This window comes from Drosophila busckii, chromosome 2L (genome assembly GCF_011750605.1).
Source record: "Drosophila busckii strain San Diego stock center, stock number 13000-0081.31 chromosome 2L, ASM1175060v1, whole genome shotgun sequence".
Classification (NCBI taxonomy): Eukaryota; Metazoa; Arthropoda; class Insecta; order Diptera; family Drosophilidae; genus Drosophila; species Drosophila busckii.
This window is the reverse complement of record NC_046604.1, coordinates 15,964,801-15,976,405: the sequence shown is the minus strand read 5'-3', so window position 1 is coordinate 15,976,405 and position 11,605 is coordinate 15,964,801. Positions and strand designations below refer to the sequence as shown.

Genomic DNA, 11,605 nt, shown 5'->3' with positions numbered 1-11,605 from the left:
TATGAAAAGAACTGCGCGCGCACACACACACACACAAACACACCGGCGTGCGCGACCTAAGACAACTGCGCAGAGCCTTTAACTCTGCAAAATATACTGCGCCGGCACTTAATTTCATTATGCCCACGACGCTTATTAAATTATTAAACACTTTCACTAATAAAAATAACACAGCTTAAATCACTTTATTCGCTTCGATCGCACCCGCACTTTAATTTCTTACTCCATTTTGCTTTTAACTTATAAGATTTTGGCAGCCCTAGTTTGGCACATATCAGCCAGCATAAGGCGCACAAGCATGTTATCGATACAAACATCGATTGCAAACTTTGGCACACTATTCAAATTTAAATTTGAATTTTGCACTTGTAAAAGACTAAATTACTTATGCAGCCTCATGATGAATGAAGCTGGGCTAGATTTATTTAGCACTTGCAACAATTTAAATTAGCAAAGAGTATTAATGAGCAAGCGACAAGCTTAAAGTTAATCATCATCAATCTTGAGCATATATTCCTCGGCACGCAGCGCCAATTCGCGTATATTGCGCAGGCAGCCAGCGGCGGCCAACTGCAGTTCCTTGTTGGTGGAGCCAATGCACTCAAGCAAAAAGGGTACAACGCCGCTCTAGAAAGCAAAGAGCAGAAGCTAAGTAAGAGCAGCGCGAGAAGATGCAGTGCGCTCACCTGGTGCATGGTAATGCAGTTCTGTGGATCCATAGAGAGTTTCTCCAGAGCCATGGCAGTAGTGCGATGCACGAGAGGATTCTCGCTGGTCATATAGGTAACAATGGGTGTCACTGTGCGCAGACGTCCCAGCTCCTCGGTGTTGTTGCCAAAGCAAGCGCAGGCAGCAACAGCGGCAGCCAAATTCATGCGCAACATGTCATCTGTGGTATTAACCAAATCGGCTAGTTTATATATAACACGCAAATCGGTTAGAATAGCTAGATTCGTTTGATCCTGTGCAATGGTGGCAATGGCAGCGCAAACAGCTGACAGCACCATTATCTCCTTGGACTTAAGCAGACCCACGACCAGCTCCATGGCGCCCACTAAACTGCGCACCAGCTCAGCCGAGTCGGTGGCATTTTGCACACAGGGACAAATGGCATAGGCAGCATAGGCTTGCACGCGCGGATTAGTGTTCTTCAAGAGTGACCAGACCAGACGCACTGCATCCAGATCCTCCAGAATGCGCATGCTGTCCGGATCCTCGGCACATTCCTTAATTGCCTTGGCTAGATTCTCCAACAGCGGTGCATGCGAGGAGTTCAGCAAAGCCACTATGGGCGGCAGACCATTGGCCATGCGCACGGATTCGCGATTATTTTGAAAGCGCACACATTCCGCCAGTGCGCCGGCCACATTGGTGATGACCTCATCGCATTCATCGTTGAGCAAGGCCACCAGATGATTCACAGTGCGCATCTCGTCCAGTCGCTTGACATTTGCATCCGACATGGCACACATCCAAATGGCGCCAGTGGCGCCTCTAATCAACGGCTTATTCTCTCGATTGTTTTTATCTTTAATAATGGACACCAGCGGCTCCAGACCATTCGCCTCGCGCACCAAATCCCGCGTAGTGCCATCGAATGCGCACTTGGCTATGGCCATGCTGCCCTCCTGCTTCAGCTCCACGCACTCCGAGTTCAAATGATTCACAATATCCGCTATCATGCCCTCGGTGGTGATGGCCAGCTGGAATTTGGGCTCGGAGGAGCATTTCTGCACAGTGCCCATGATGGGTATGACCACGTCTATGTGCACAGACTTGAGCAGATTGGCCATCAGTGGCACTATGCCGCTCTTGCGCATCTGCTCCATGTTATGCTTGGAGTCCGCCAAAGTCCATAGGGCGCGGCAGCCAGCACGTGCCATGTCCAACGATTCGAGATCCTCCAGCCCAAGTTGATCGCGTGGCGTCTGCAATATGCTAAAGAAAATCCAAACAATAAATATAAATTGATTGTATTTTGGCACTGAATTTGGTTACCTCATTTTAATGTCCAGCAAATCCACCAGTTTGGGTATGCCACCGCAGGTGCGAACATATTTTCGCGCCAGACGCACTTTGCTAACATTTGCCAGCGTCTCCGCTGCCATGGTCTTCAGATCCTTCATCGATGAATTCAATATGTCCACTATCAATGGTATGCCATCCAAATCCACAATGGTGCGTCTGATGTCGATGTTAAGTGTAATGTCCGCCAGCACAGTGAGCGCGCCCAGACAGCATTTGGTATCGCTGCACTCCAGTATGTTGACCAGCACATCGAGTCCGCCAATATCCTGTATGGCAAACTGATTGATTTGCGTGCGCAAATCGTAATCCTTGAGGCAACAAAGCGATACAATTGTCGCCGTCTGATTGCCCGCCTTGATGTACTTCACCAGCTTTTGTATATTATAATATTCGGCAGGTATTTCGGCTGCTCGAGCGACATCCTTCCAGCGCTCCTCCTCGTCCGTTGACGACTCCTCCTCAGTTGTCTCCGAATCGTCCACAACAATCTGCCGCTTGTCCCGACTAAACTTATCCGGACAACTGCCACATTGCTCGCGTATTTTACGCGCTTTCTTCGGAGCACCGGTGCCAATCATACTCTGCAGATATATATATACACTATATATATTTATATTCCAGTTTTAGATTTTTGTTATAACGCTAAGCAAGTTGTTCATCAATTTGTTAGACGTTTTTATTTAGTGTGAGCTGATGTAAGGGAATTTCAAATGCCAGTTACAAATAAAGAAGTAAATAACAATTGTTGCCAGGGTTACGTTACTCATAAATAAAGCAAAAGCAAAAACAAATTATTAGTTTAGCTCTTGATTTATATGTAAATATTTTGAATAAAAAAAAATCTTTTTATTTTTATTAGATAATTAAAACATTTAAATAGAACAAGTTAAAAAATTAAAATTCATATCACTAGACTCGCTAACAAGTTTAATGTTTTATAGTCACATGTCTAAGCGTATCCAAAAGTTGGTTGTGTCTAACTTTAATGCATTCTTGCTCTAACATTAAGGATTCTAACAAGTTATTCAACTGTTCGAGATGTTAAAATGTATATCGACTCAGCTCGTCGGCCTGACCAACTTATAATACGCTTTGCACAGTTTTACGTAACGGCGATAATAACATAGTAAGCTGTGTAATTATCCACACTCCAAATTATTTCAATTTTCAATCTATGTAATATAAATTTAACTCCCAAGACACAAACACTGATTTTATTAAATTAATTAAAAATTTCAATATGTGCTCCGACGAGAATTGCCGTTGCATGGACACTTGCTGCTGTTCATTAAAAACAAAATCGTTATTCTCGTGTATTTGGCATTTGGTACATTGTGTCATTGTTTTAATTATGGGCGCTGTCGATCTAACCGCGGCTCTACAAATAACGCAGTATTCTCCAGTGGGTGCGATAAACAACAGTTCGAGTCTGAACTATATACATGCTTTGGATATATGCTCTATTGTTTGCGGTGCAATTGGTATTATCAGCGGCCTTATGCAATTAATTGGACACTACTGGGTAAGTTTTGGTTTAATCTGATAACCAATCGAATGCTGTACTGATTACCTACCTTTCTTAGCTAATTGGTTGGGTGTATATAATCGGTTTGGGTATTAGCAGCCTTGTTTGCTTTATATCTTACGGATTTATTTTCATATACGCCTTCAGTAAGTTCAGCAGATAATATCATTTACGTATTTAATCAGTTTTTGTCTTTTCGTTTCATTTCAGTTGTTCAAATTTTTTGCATTATATGGTGCACTAGATACTATATCACGGAAGCGGAATAATAAAAAACAATGTTAAGCTATGAATAATAATCCAATTTAAGTACGCACTTGTTTTAAATTCTATTCATATGTATTTTTAAATTTAAAATAGTGTAACGTTTAGTAATAAATAATAATTGTAATTAATAGATAAATAATTTTGGGATCTTGTATATATTTTTTTCACGACATTTGCATTCATTCTGCAATGTTACAACGATTTTCGTAGTCAAGGGTTGGGGTCTGTCAAGTTCCACTTTGTGAACACCCTAATATCTCAACAGAAGGAACAATGATATCGATATGATTATATCGAAATTGTGGTTGTTGTGTGATCTGTTTAAATTGAGCTTTTCCTCTTAAGTAAGCTTTCTTTCTTTACTTTTTACTTTTGTTGTACGAAATTCAAATAAAAATTTTAATATAGTAGAAGTGCAAATCTGGTAGCATCACCTATGTGTAAAATAATATTTAATCATTTATTCCATAGTATGCTTTGACTTACTTGTCAGCTACTACTTTATGTAACTCTCAATACCATTCAAACTTATTTGTTTCTATCAATTCAATACAGACGCGCCGAATTTTCTAACTTACGATAATATTCAATTTTATTTTTGACTTTTCAATATGTGCTCTGACGAAAATTGCCGCTGTATGGACGAATGCTGCTGTCCATTAAAAACAAAATCGTTATTCTCGTGTATTTGGACTATAGTGCATGCATCCATTTTAGTTTTACTTGGCACTATCCATGTGACTGGGGGTGCCTTAATACTGAATTATCTCGCAGCGGGCGCAGTTGCCGCCCAATTTGGTGCTGAATATATTGTGAGTGTACTAAATTTTGTTTCTGCTGTCATATGTTTGGTCGGCGCAATTGTGCAGTTGATTGGGCACTTAAAGGTAAGTTCTGTATTACTGAGTTATTTACTGTTATGTTGAATTATTTCCCTACTCTCCTCCCTTAGCTAAATGGTTGTCTCTATTTAACGGGCTTGATTATAAGCAGCATATTTGCCTTTGGTAGTTACGGGTTAGTCTTTGTTTACGCTTTTGGTAAGTTTATCAGATTATATCATTTACGTATTTAAATTTTTTATACGTAATTTCAGTTGTTCAAATATTTTGCTGTATTTGGTGCAGTAGATACTATATGTTGGAAATGTGAGAAATAACGGCAATCGCAAAATTTATAATAATAATACAATTATTACAAAATTTATACTCATATGCAAATTTACAAATCTGGTGATTTTCATTTATTTTATAGTATGTTTTGACTATACAGCTATGCGATTTTAAATACTATTACTTTTATGAAAGTAAGTTATATTTTATTGAGTTATATACTGTTATGTTAAATTGTTTCCCTACTCCCCTTCCCATAGCTAAATTATTGTCTCTATGTAACGGGCTTGATTATAAGTCGTTTATTTGCCTTTGGTGGTTACGGATTAGTCTTCGTTTACCCTTTTGGTAAGTTTATCAGATAATATCATTTACGTATTTAAATTTTTTATTCGTAATTCCAGTTGTTGCATTATATGGTGCTATAGATTCTATAAATTCGAAATGTGAGAAATTACCGCAATGGCAAAATTAATAATAATGATAATAAAATTAGTACAAAATATATACTCATGCAAATTTTCATTTATTTTATAGTATGCCATGACTTTTTAGCTATGCGATCTTGAATGCTTTTACTTGTATGTAACTCTCAAAAGCATTTAAATTTATTTGTTTCCATATATTCAAGACAGACTCACCGTATTCTCTAAATTAAAGTTGATAATATTAAACTTTATTTTTGACTTTTCAACATGTGCTCTGACGAAAATTGCAAGTGTATGGACGAATGCTGCTGTCCACTAAAGTCAAAATCGTTATTCGCGTGTATTTGGACTTTAGCGCATGCAGGAATGGCATTAATATTAGAAATATGTGAATTGGCTACGCATTCTCTATTGCTAAGTATCTTCAAAGACAACGAAATGCTCGCCGCGTGGTTTGCTTCAAATAATGTTCTTTGTGCATTTACGCTTACCGGGACTATCGTCTGTTTGATCGGCGCAGTTCTGCAGTTGATTGGACACTTAAAGGTAAGTTCTGTCTTATTGAGTTATGTAATGTTATATTAAAATGTTTCCCTACTCTCTTCCCTTAGCTAAATCGTTGTCTCTATTTAGTGGGCTTGATTTTATCTAGCATATTTAGCTTTTTGAGTTACCCTTATTTTTTTTACACAATTGGTAAGTTTATCAGATAATATCATTTACGTATTTAAATTTTTTATTCGTAATTGCAGTTGTTCAAATATTTTGCATTATATGGTGCTGTAGATTCTATAGACTCGAAATGTGAGAAATAACGGCAATGCCAAAATTTATAATAATACTGAAATTGTTACAAAATATATACCTTTATGACACAATAAAAGATTTTTATGAAGGTTATTTACAAGTTTTTTTTTTACAAATTCGTGTTCCTGAACATGGTTACAACAGTTTATATATTATATATAATATTGGGCTACGTAACAGAAATGTTCAATTCAATTATCGCGCGCAACAATCACAGCAAACACACATCAGGTGGCAACGTTGAGCAGTGTAATATTGCCATTAGAATCGAAGAAATTGCAAAAATCAAGTTTTTGATTTAAGGAATATTACGATTTTTTTGTTTTTATAACTTAAAACATTATATTGTTAATGAATGTTTGTGAAACGCAAGAATTAAAGAATTTACGCTTGTAATATATTTTTAGTAGTTGGCAACTCTGCGAAATTCGCTGATATTTTGCTTGCAGTCAAGGCATGGTCACACTGCGTAAAATCAAACAGCTGGTTTTGGTCTTTGTTGTTGTGTTTGCTTTTTCGTTGCCAACAAAATATCAACGCATTTGAACTTTCTCTAATAAAAATAAGAAACAAAACAGAACCATTAACCAACTTAAATTATGGGTAATGTGGCAAGTGGCAAAAGAGAATCGGATAATTTGTATACACCAGAGGAACTGAGAATACTAGAGACCGCCTATCGCAATGCATCTGGAGGACCATTGGAGAAATTAACCTCGGAGCGTCTTGTGGTAAGCAGGTTGTTGCACTTGGACTGAAAACAAAAATCAATGCGCAGTAGCGCGGGTCACAAGTTCAAGGTTTAACTTGCGGTCAGCTATAAGTCAGGCGACTTCAAGATAATATCAAACTAATGATAGATTATGTGAGACACAAAACGTTATCAGTGCACATGAGCAGCAAAATAAACTATCATACATAACATATATATGTATATGTATGTTCGTGTGTATAAATATTTGTTTAGTGCTTATTGTTGTCGATTTGTGTGCGTTTGCTTAGCGCTTTTGTTTAATTTTGCTTGCTAACGAATTAGTCGTGATTTTTCAAATGAAGGGGGGAAAACGCCAATTGAATTAATAATAAACAATACATGAAATGCGGGTCCAATTTAGGCTTAACTAGTTTTACCATGCTCTTCTCTAGGCTCTTGTTATTTATTTTTGTTGTTTATTTAACAGGAAACATGGTCACAAACAATTGAACGCTCGTTAGCTGAAGCCACGGCTCAATTTTTGTTTACGCCCACAAAGCCGGGCCAGCAATGCATCAATATACACTTGAAAAAATTTGGCGAGCCCTTCTATATTATGGAGCGTGGCAACATGGAGCACAAAATGCAAATGCTGCTTGCCAGTTTGCCCAAGGGTTCCAGCGATAGCTTTAATATAAAGCAATTGGAGCAGGTAAACTGCTAAGCATTCAACAAATTCAAATGTATGGCGGCCAACAATAAATTGATTAATTATTATTATTTTCAGTATATACACTCTGTTATCAAGAGCTATGTGCATTTGGAAAGCACCTCAAAGGGTTCGCATATCAAGGATTGGCATGATTTGGGCTTTATAACCACAGAGCGTTCGGCTTGCACATTTGCCAAGGGCTTAATGCGTTATCTTAGCAAGGATCTGGAGCATACTATGCCCAATGAGGCACTGGAGCGCTGGCTACACTTGACACCACAGTTCTTGCAACTCTGGCGTGAAGTCTTCACACAACTTTATTCGCGTCATGGCGGCAGCAAGCGCAGCAATCATGTCAAAGAAATCGAAATATGCATACTGCCGCAGCTGTGTGGTAAGTGTACAATATGTTGTGGCAACAGGCTTAATCAACATTTATTTATTTTATAGATGCACCACAAAACAGTCACTATCGCCCCATTATTGAGCTGCCACATGTGCTCTATATCAATGCTCAACTGCCGCGCGAGCTGCGTCACAAGTGGCGTTTTCTATTCTCATCGAAAATCCATGGCGAGAGCTTCTCCACTATGCTGGGCAAAATGTTGGACAAAGGACCAACGCTGTTCTTCATTGAGGACGAGGATCAGTATATCTTTGGTGGCTATGCGCCCGAGTCTTGGTCGCTCAAACCTCAATTTGCTGGCAATGATTCATCGCTGCTGTATACGCTCAGTCCGGCAATGCGCTGCTTTAGTGCCACAGGCTACAATGATCATTATCAATATTTGAATCTGAATCAGCAAACAATGCCCAACGGTTTGGTAATGTCTACTATTTATATATTTATGTGCGCGCTTCCTATGCTAATAACAATTTTTAATTAATAATTGCCAGGGCATGGGCGGCCAGTTTGATTTCTGGGGTGAGTTTAATTATAGCATTTAATCTGGCAAGCGCAAGTCTAAAATTAGCTGCCAATTGTTTTCATATATTTCAGGTCTTTGGCTAGACTGCATGTTTGGCGAGGGTCAGAGCGTGGAAAGTTGCACTACCTATGCCGACTATGTGCAGCTAAGGTGCGTATATAAATTTAAATATTTCCATGCTTTAGATAAAAACAATAATTATTTTGCAGCAAACGCAAACAATTCAAAATACGCAACATGGAAGTTTGGGCTGTGGGCGATTTGCCTGTTAAGGATGACGAAGAGGGCGGCGGCGAGGGACATGTAAGCATTTAAAAAATAATAATAAAAAATAATAAACATACCCCATTAATAACATTATGCGTCACATTAGAAACGCTCTGTGCTGGACAGCAATATGGAGGATCGTGCCATGTTGGAGATTGCTGGCAAGCAAATGCATTCGGATGGTCTGCGTGAGCCCGACATGGATGATTGATATCGTTGGGCTGAGATTTTAATATGTTCAAGAATGATTTTAGCACTAGCACGTCGTCTCGTTTGGGTGCGGAGCGTGGGCGTGGCTATAAACTTTACACACACAAACTTATTTACTTTAGCCTTAATATGGGACAACCAATTGTTTCTCTTTTTCTGTGAACAAAACATATAAATTCAATAAGTATTTGTTCATTCTTTTTCATTCCTACAAAAATATATATGTATGATTAGTAAGCAAATGTTTATATATATGATATATATATACTTATGTGTAAGTATGTATTGTGTATTATGCATAGTGTCTATGTAATGAGAGTATTATTGTTGCGTTTTATGAACTCTAAAAATCAATCAAGTGAAAAGCAATGTAATAGCGCGTCAATATAAATTACAAATTATACATTTTGTTCTTTCAATAAAAATTATTGCAAATTATTTGCTAAACTCAACGCTCAAAACTCTCAACTTTATTCAATTTTGCTAAACGATTTACAATTTACTTTTTTTTTTTTGGAATGAAAATTAAACTAGAAGTTAAATATCGACGGCATAGCCAGATAGTGTGACACCTGGCGCTATTTCCTCCTCGACATAGGAGCCTGCCTCCTCAAAGGAACGCGCATTGCTCTGCTCAAAGCTGCGACCCACACTTGTGGGATTCTGACGCAATGTGGGCGCACGTTGTCCAAAGTTACGCGCTATGCCATAATTACCTGCATTATTATGTTGCTGATCCTCATCGTAGCGTCGACCCGTGGCACGCAGCTTGGGCGGCTGAAATGTGTGCTGCTGCTCCGTATCCGAATCGTGGCGATTGTGAAAATCGTATGTGTTGCTCTCACCGCCACGATTATAGTTGGTCTTGCGCAGCATCGCTTTGAAATTAAAAGGCGCCTCCTCGGAGTTCTAGCAGACAACAAAATACATAAATTACAAATTTTATTTGTAAGTTTTTTAGTGACTTACATCGTCTTCGTTGCGTCGCGACATATTTTGCAGCTCTCTGATGGGATCGCTGGGTGGATAGCTGCTTCTTTGCTGATAATTGCGCTGCTGCTGCTGCTGCTGATTGGGATTATTACGATAGTAGTTGGAGCTAGGCAGCGGTGGTGGCGGCGGTGGTGCAGCATAGCCTTTCAACGAATTGCGACGCGAGCCTGTACGCTGATTGCTCCAATTTCTGTTTACATTGCTGTTATAGTCATTATATGCATTATTGTAGGCGTTCATATTGCGCTGCATTTGGTTTCTATAAAGCAAAACCAAATTAGTTAACAACAATTTATATCTTTAGGCTATTTTGTGCACCTTCTCAGCTGCTGTGGATCGCGAAAAAATCCCTGATTATAAATATTATCGCTTTCGCCCATGCGATCCCAGTTGGTTTGGCAGGCCTGCTCCTTCTTATAAGCATTGTAGGTTAGCAGGCAGCTGGTCATCGAAGGATTGCGCTGCAATGGACTATCCCAGGGCTCGTCGTCTTCGGTTTGCTGCAGCAGCAAATGATTGGGAAACGTTTGACGCGATATCGAATTGGCAGGATCGACCATATACTGTGTATCATAGAATGGTATTTGATCCAGGCGAAAAGGCATCTTCTTTATAGGCACAGGCATAGGTCCCAGCTGCGCAGAGTTCACTTCGCGCGTATTAATGCGCTCAAAGGGCACAGCGCGTGTGCTTTTGTTGAGTCCAGCAACCATGCGTTGATTATAAATGTGCACCTATGAGATATATAGAAGTTAATAGCAGTTCTAATTGTAGTGCAAATTGGCTTACCTGTTGTGACAAATTGACAAAGTCCTGAAAGCGTGCGGCGCGATAGTGCAAGAGCACTTGGAAAATTGACTTCTCGCGCCATTTCTTGGCATAGGGTCTTATGAAGTCGGCAGTGTTCTCATTAAGCTGTCCGGACTTTTCGTTAACCAAAGGTGGCAAATGCAGACGGTCGCGAAAGCCACGAAAAGCTGCAAAGAGGCAGAGTGAGTGACGGCAAAAGGTTTCAAATGAGGTTAGTATGCTAAGTGACTGTGGGGAGTCACCTTAATTTAATTAAATTTTCATTTATTTTCTATGCAGAGCACTTATAATTCATCGCTGGGTGGTTGGGCGCTTGCGCTGTCTAACTGTCAGTTGTATGCTAAGCCGATTGGTTGCATCAACGGCTGACGTCATAAGCCGCTTAAATTGTAACCGCATTCGAACTAATTGAGACTTTGGTACTTTTTTCTTTTTGTTTACTTTTTATTGCGGTAATTAGTAATTTAATGTTGGGTAAGGCTTAAACATGCATTAGTTGATTATCTATTCATCTTGCGACTGCTCAACTTTGGATATGCGTAAGGCTGCCATAGCCTCGTCCTTGCGCGTCTCCAGAAATAGTTCTTCTGCCTCAGAGGGCGTCTCGCTTATATCAATATGCTCCTCTTCATAATCTCTTAGCTTGCTAACTAACGTTTTTTTACCTTTTTGTATTTTTGCAGCGGCCTCATCATGCTGTCCAGCTCCCTTCTTGCCCACTGCATAAATTATTAAATAAGTCAAAATTCCTTGCAGCTAATTTGTTTATAAATTATGCTTACATTTAAACACCTTGCCGCCCTTGACGCGTTTGCGTGCCAAC

At 39.3% G+C, this 11,605-nt stretch overlaps 5 protein-coding genes across 6 annotated transcripts in view; 3 read left to right on the top strand and 2 right to left on the bottom strand.

Annotated features, from left to right (window-relative positions):
• Nucleotides 1–389: 389 nt before the first annotated feature.
• On the bottom strand, nt 390–2,710 carry LOC108598511 (armadillo repeat-containing protein gudu). The gene is made up of 3 exons (XM_017985191.1): nt 1,999–2,710; nt 687–1,938; nt 390–627 (listed from the first exon to the last, which is right to left on the bottom strand). Exons 1-3 carry the CDS (start codon nt 2,604–2,606, stop codon nt 487–489), a joined length of 2,001 nt encoding a protein of 666 aa, XP_017840680.1. The 5' UTR covers nt 2,607–2,710; the 3' UTR covers nt 390–486.
• Nucleotides 2,711–3,217: 507 nt separating this feature from the next.
• Nucleotides 3,218–3,893, top strand: LOC108605006 (maker442). The gene is made up of 3 exons (XM_017994576.2): nt 3,218–3,550; nt 3,612–3,699; nt 3,764–3,893. Exons 1-3 carry the CDS (start codon nt 3,269–3,271, stop codon nt 3,820–3,822), a joined length of 429 nt encoding a protein of 142 aa, XP_017850065.1. The 5' UTR covers nt 3,218–3,268; the 3' UTR covers nt 3,823–3,893.
• A 459-nt stretch (nt 3,894–4,352) lies between these two features.
• Nucleotides 4,353–6,251, top strand: LOC108602660. Of its 2 annotated transcripts, XR_001915254.2 has the most exons (7): nt 4,353–4,707; nt 4,773–4,860; nt 4,917–5,126; nt 5,193–5,280; nt 5,652–5,906; nt 5,972–6,056; nt 6,113–6,251. XR_001915254.2 is itself a non-coding variant. In XM_017990810.1 (3 exons), exons 1-3 carry the CDS (start codon nt 5,628–5,630, stop codon nt 6,166–6,168), a joined length of 420 nt encoding a protein of 139 aa, XP_017846299.1. In that variant the 5' UTR covers nt 5,546–5,627; the 3' UTR covers nt 6,169–6,251. The 2 variants fall into 2 exon arrangements, 1 of the variants encoding a protein (XP_017846299.1); XM_017990810.1 differs by lacking the exons at nt 4,353–4,707; nt 4,773–4,860; nt 4,917–5,126; nt 5,193–5,280 and having other exon boundaries at nt 5,546–5,906.
• Nucleotides 6,252–6,667: 416 nt separating this feature from the next.
• Nucleotides 6,668–9,205, top strand: LOC108608015 (MTOR-associated protein MEAK7). The gene is made up of 8 exons (XM_017999189.2): nt 6,668–6,898; nt 7,349–7,573; nt 7,649–7,967; nt 8,024–8,397; nt 8,471–8,498; nt 8,574–8,652; nt 8,712–8,805; nt 8,876–9,205. The coding sequence occupies exons 1-8, from the start codon at nt 6,767–6,769 to the stop codon at nt 8,978–8,980; spliced, it is 1,356 nt and encodes a 451-aa protein (XP_017854678.1). The 5' UTR covers nt 6,668–6,766; the 3' UTR covers nt 8,981–9,205.
• A 216-nt stretch (nt 9,206–9,421) lies between these two features.
• Nucleotides 9,422–11,605, bottom strand: part of LOC108608013 (neither inactivation nor afterpotential protein C) — a 10,613-nt gene continuing 8,429 nt past the window's right edge. Inside the window, exons 7-12 of the mRNA XM_033294942.1 lie at nt 11,565–11,601; nt 11,448–11,501; nt 10,762–10,949; nt 10,291–10,706; nt 9,949–10,231; nt 9,422–9,888 (exon numbers count right to left, since the gene is read on the bottom strand). Of these exons, the coding sequence (XP_033150833.1) occupies nt 9,517–9,888; nt 9,949–10,231; nt 10,291–10,706; nt 10,762–10,949; nt 11,448–11,501; nt 11,565–11,601 (1,350 nt within the window). The 3' untranslated portion in view covers nt 9,422–9,516. The remainder of the gene's footprint in view (nt 9,889–9,948; nt 10,232–10,290; nt 10,707–10,761; nt 10,950–11,447; nt 11,502–11,564; nt 11,602–11,605) is intronic.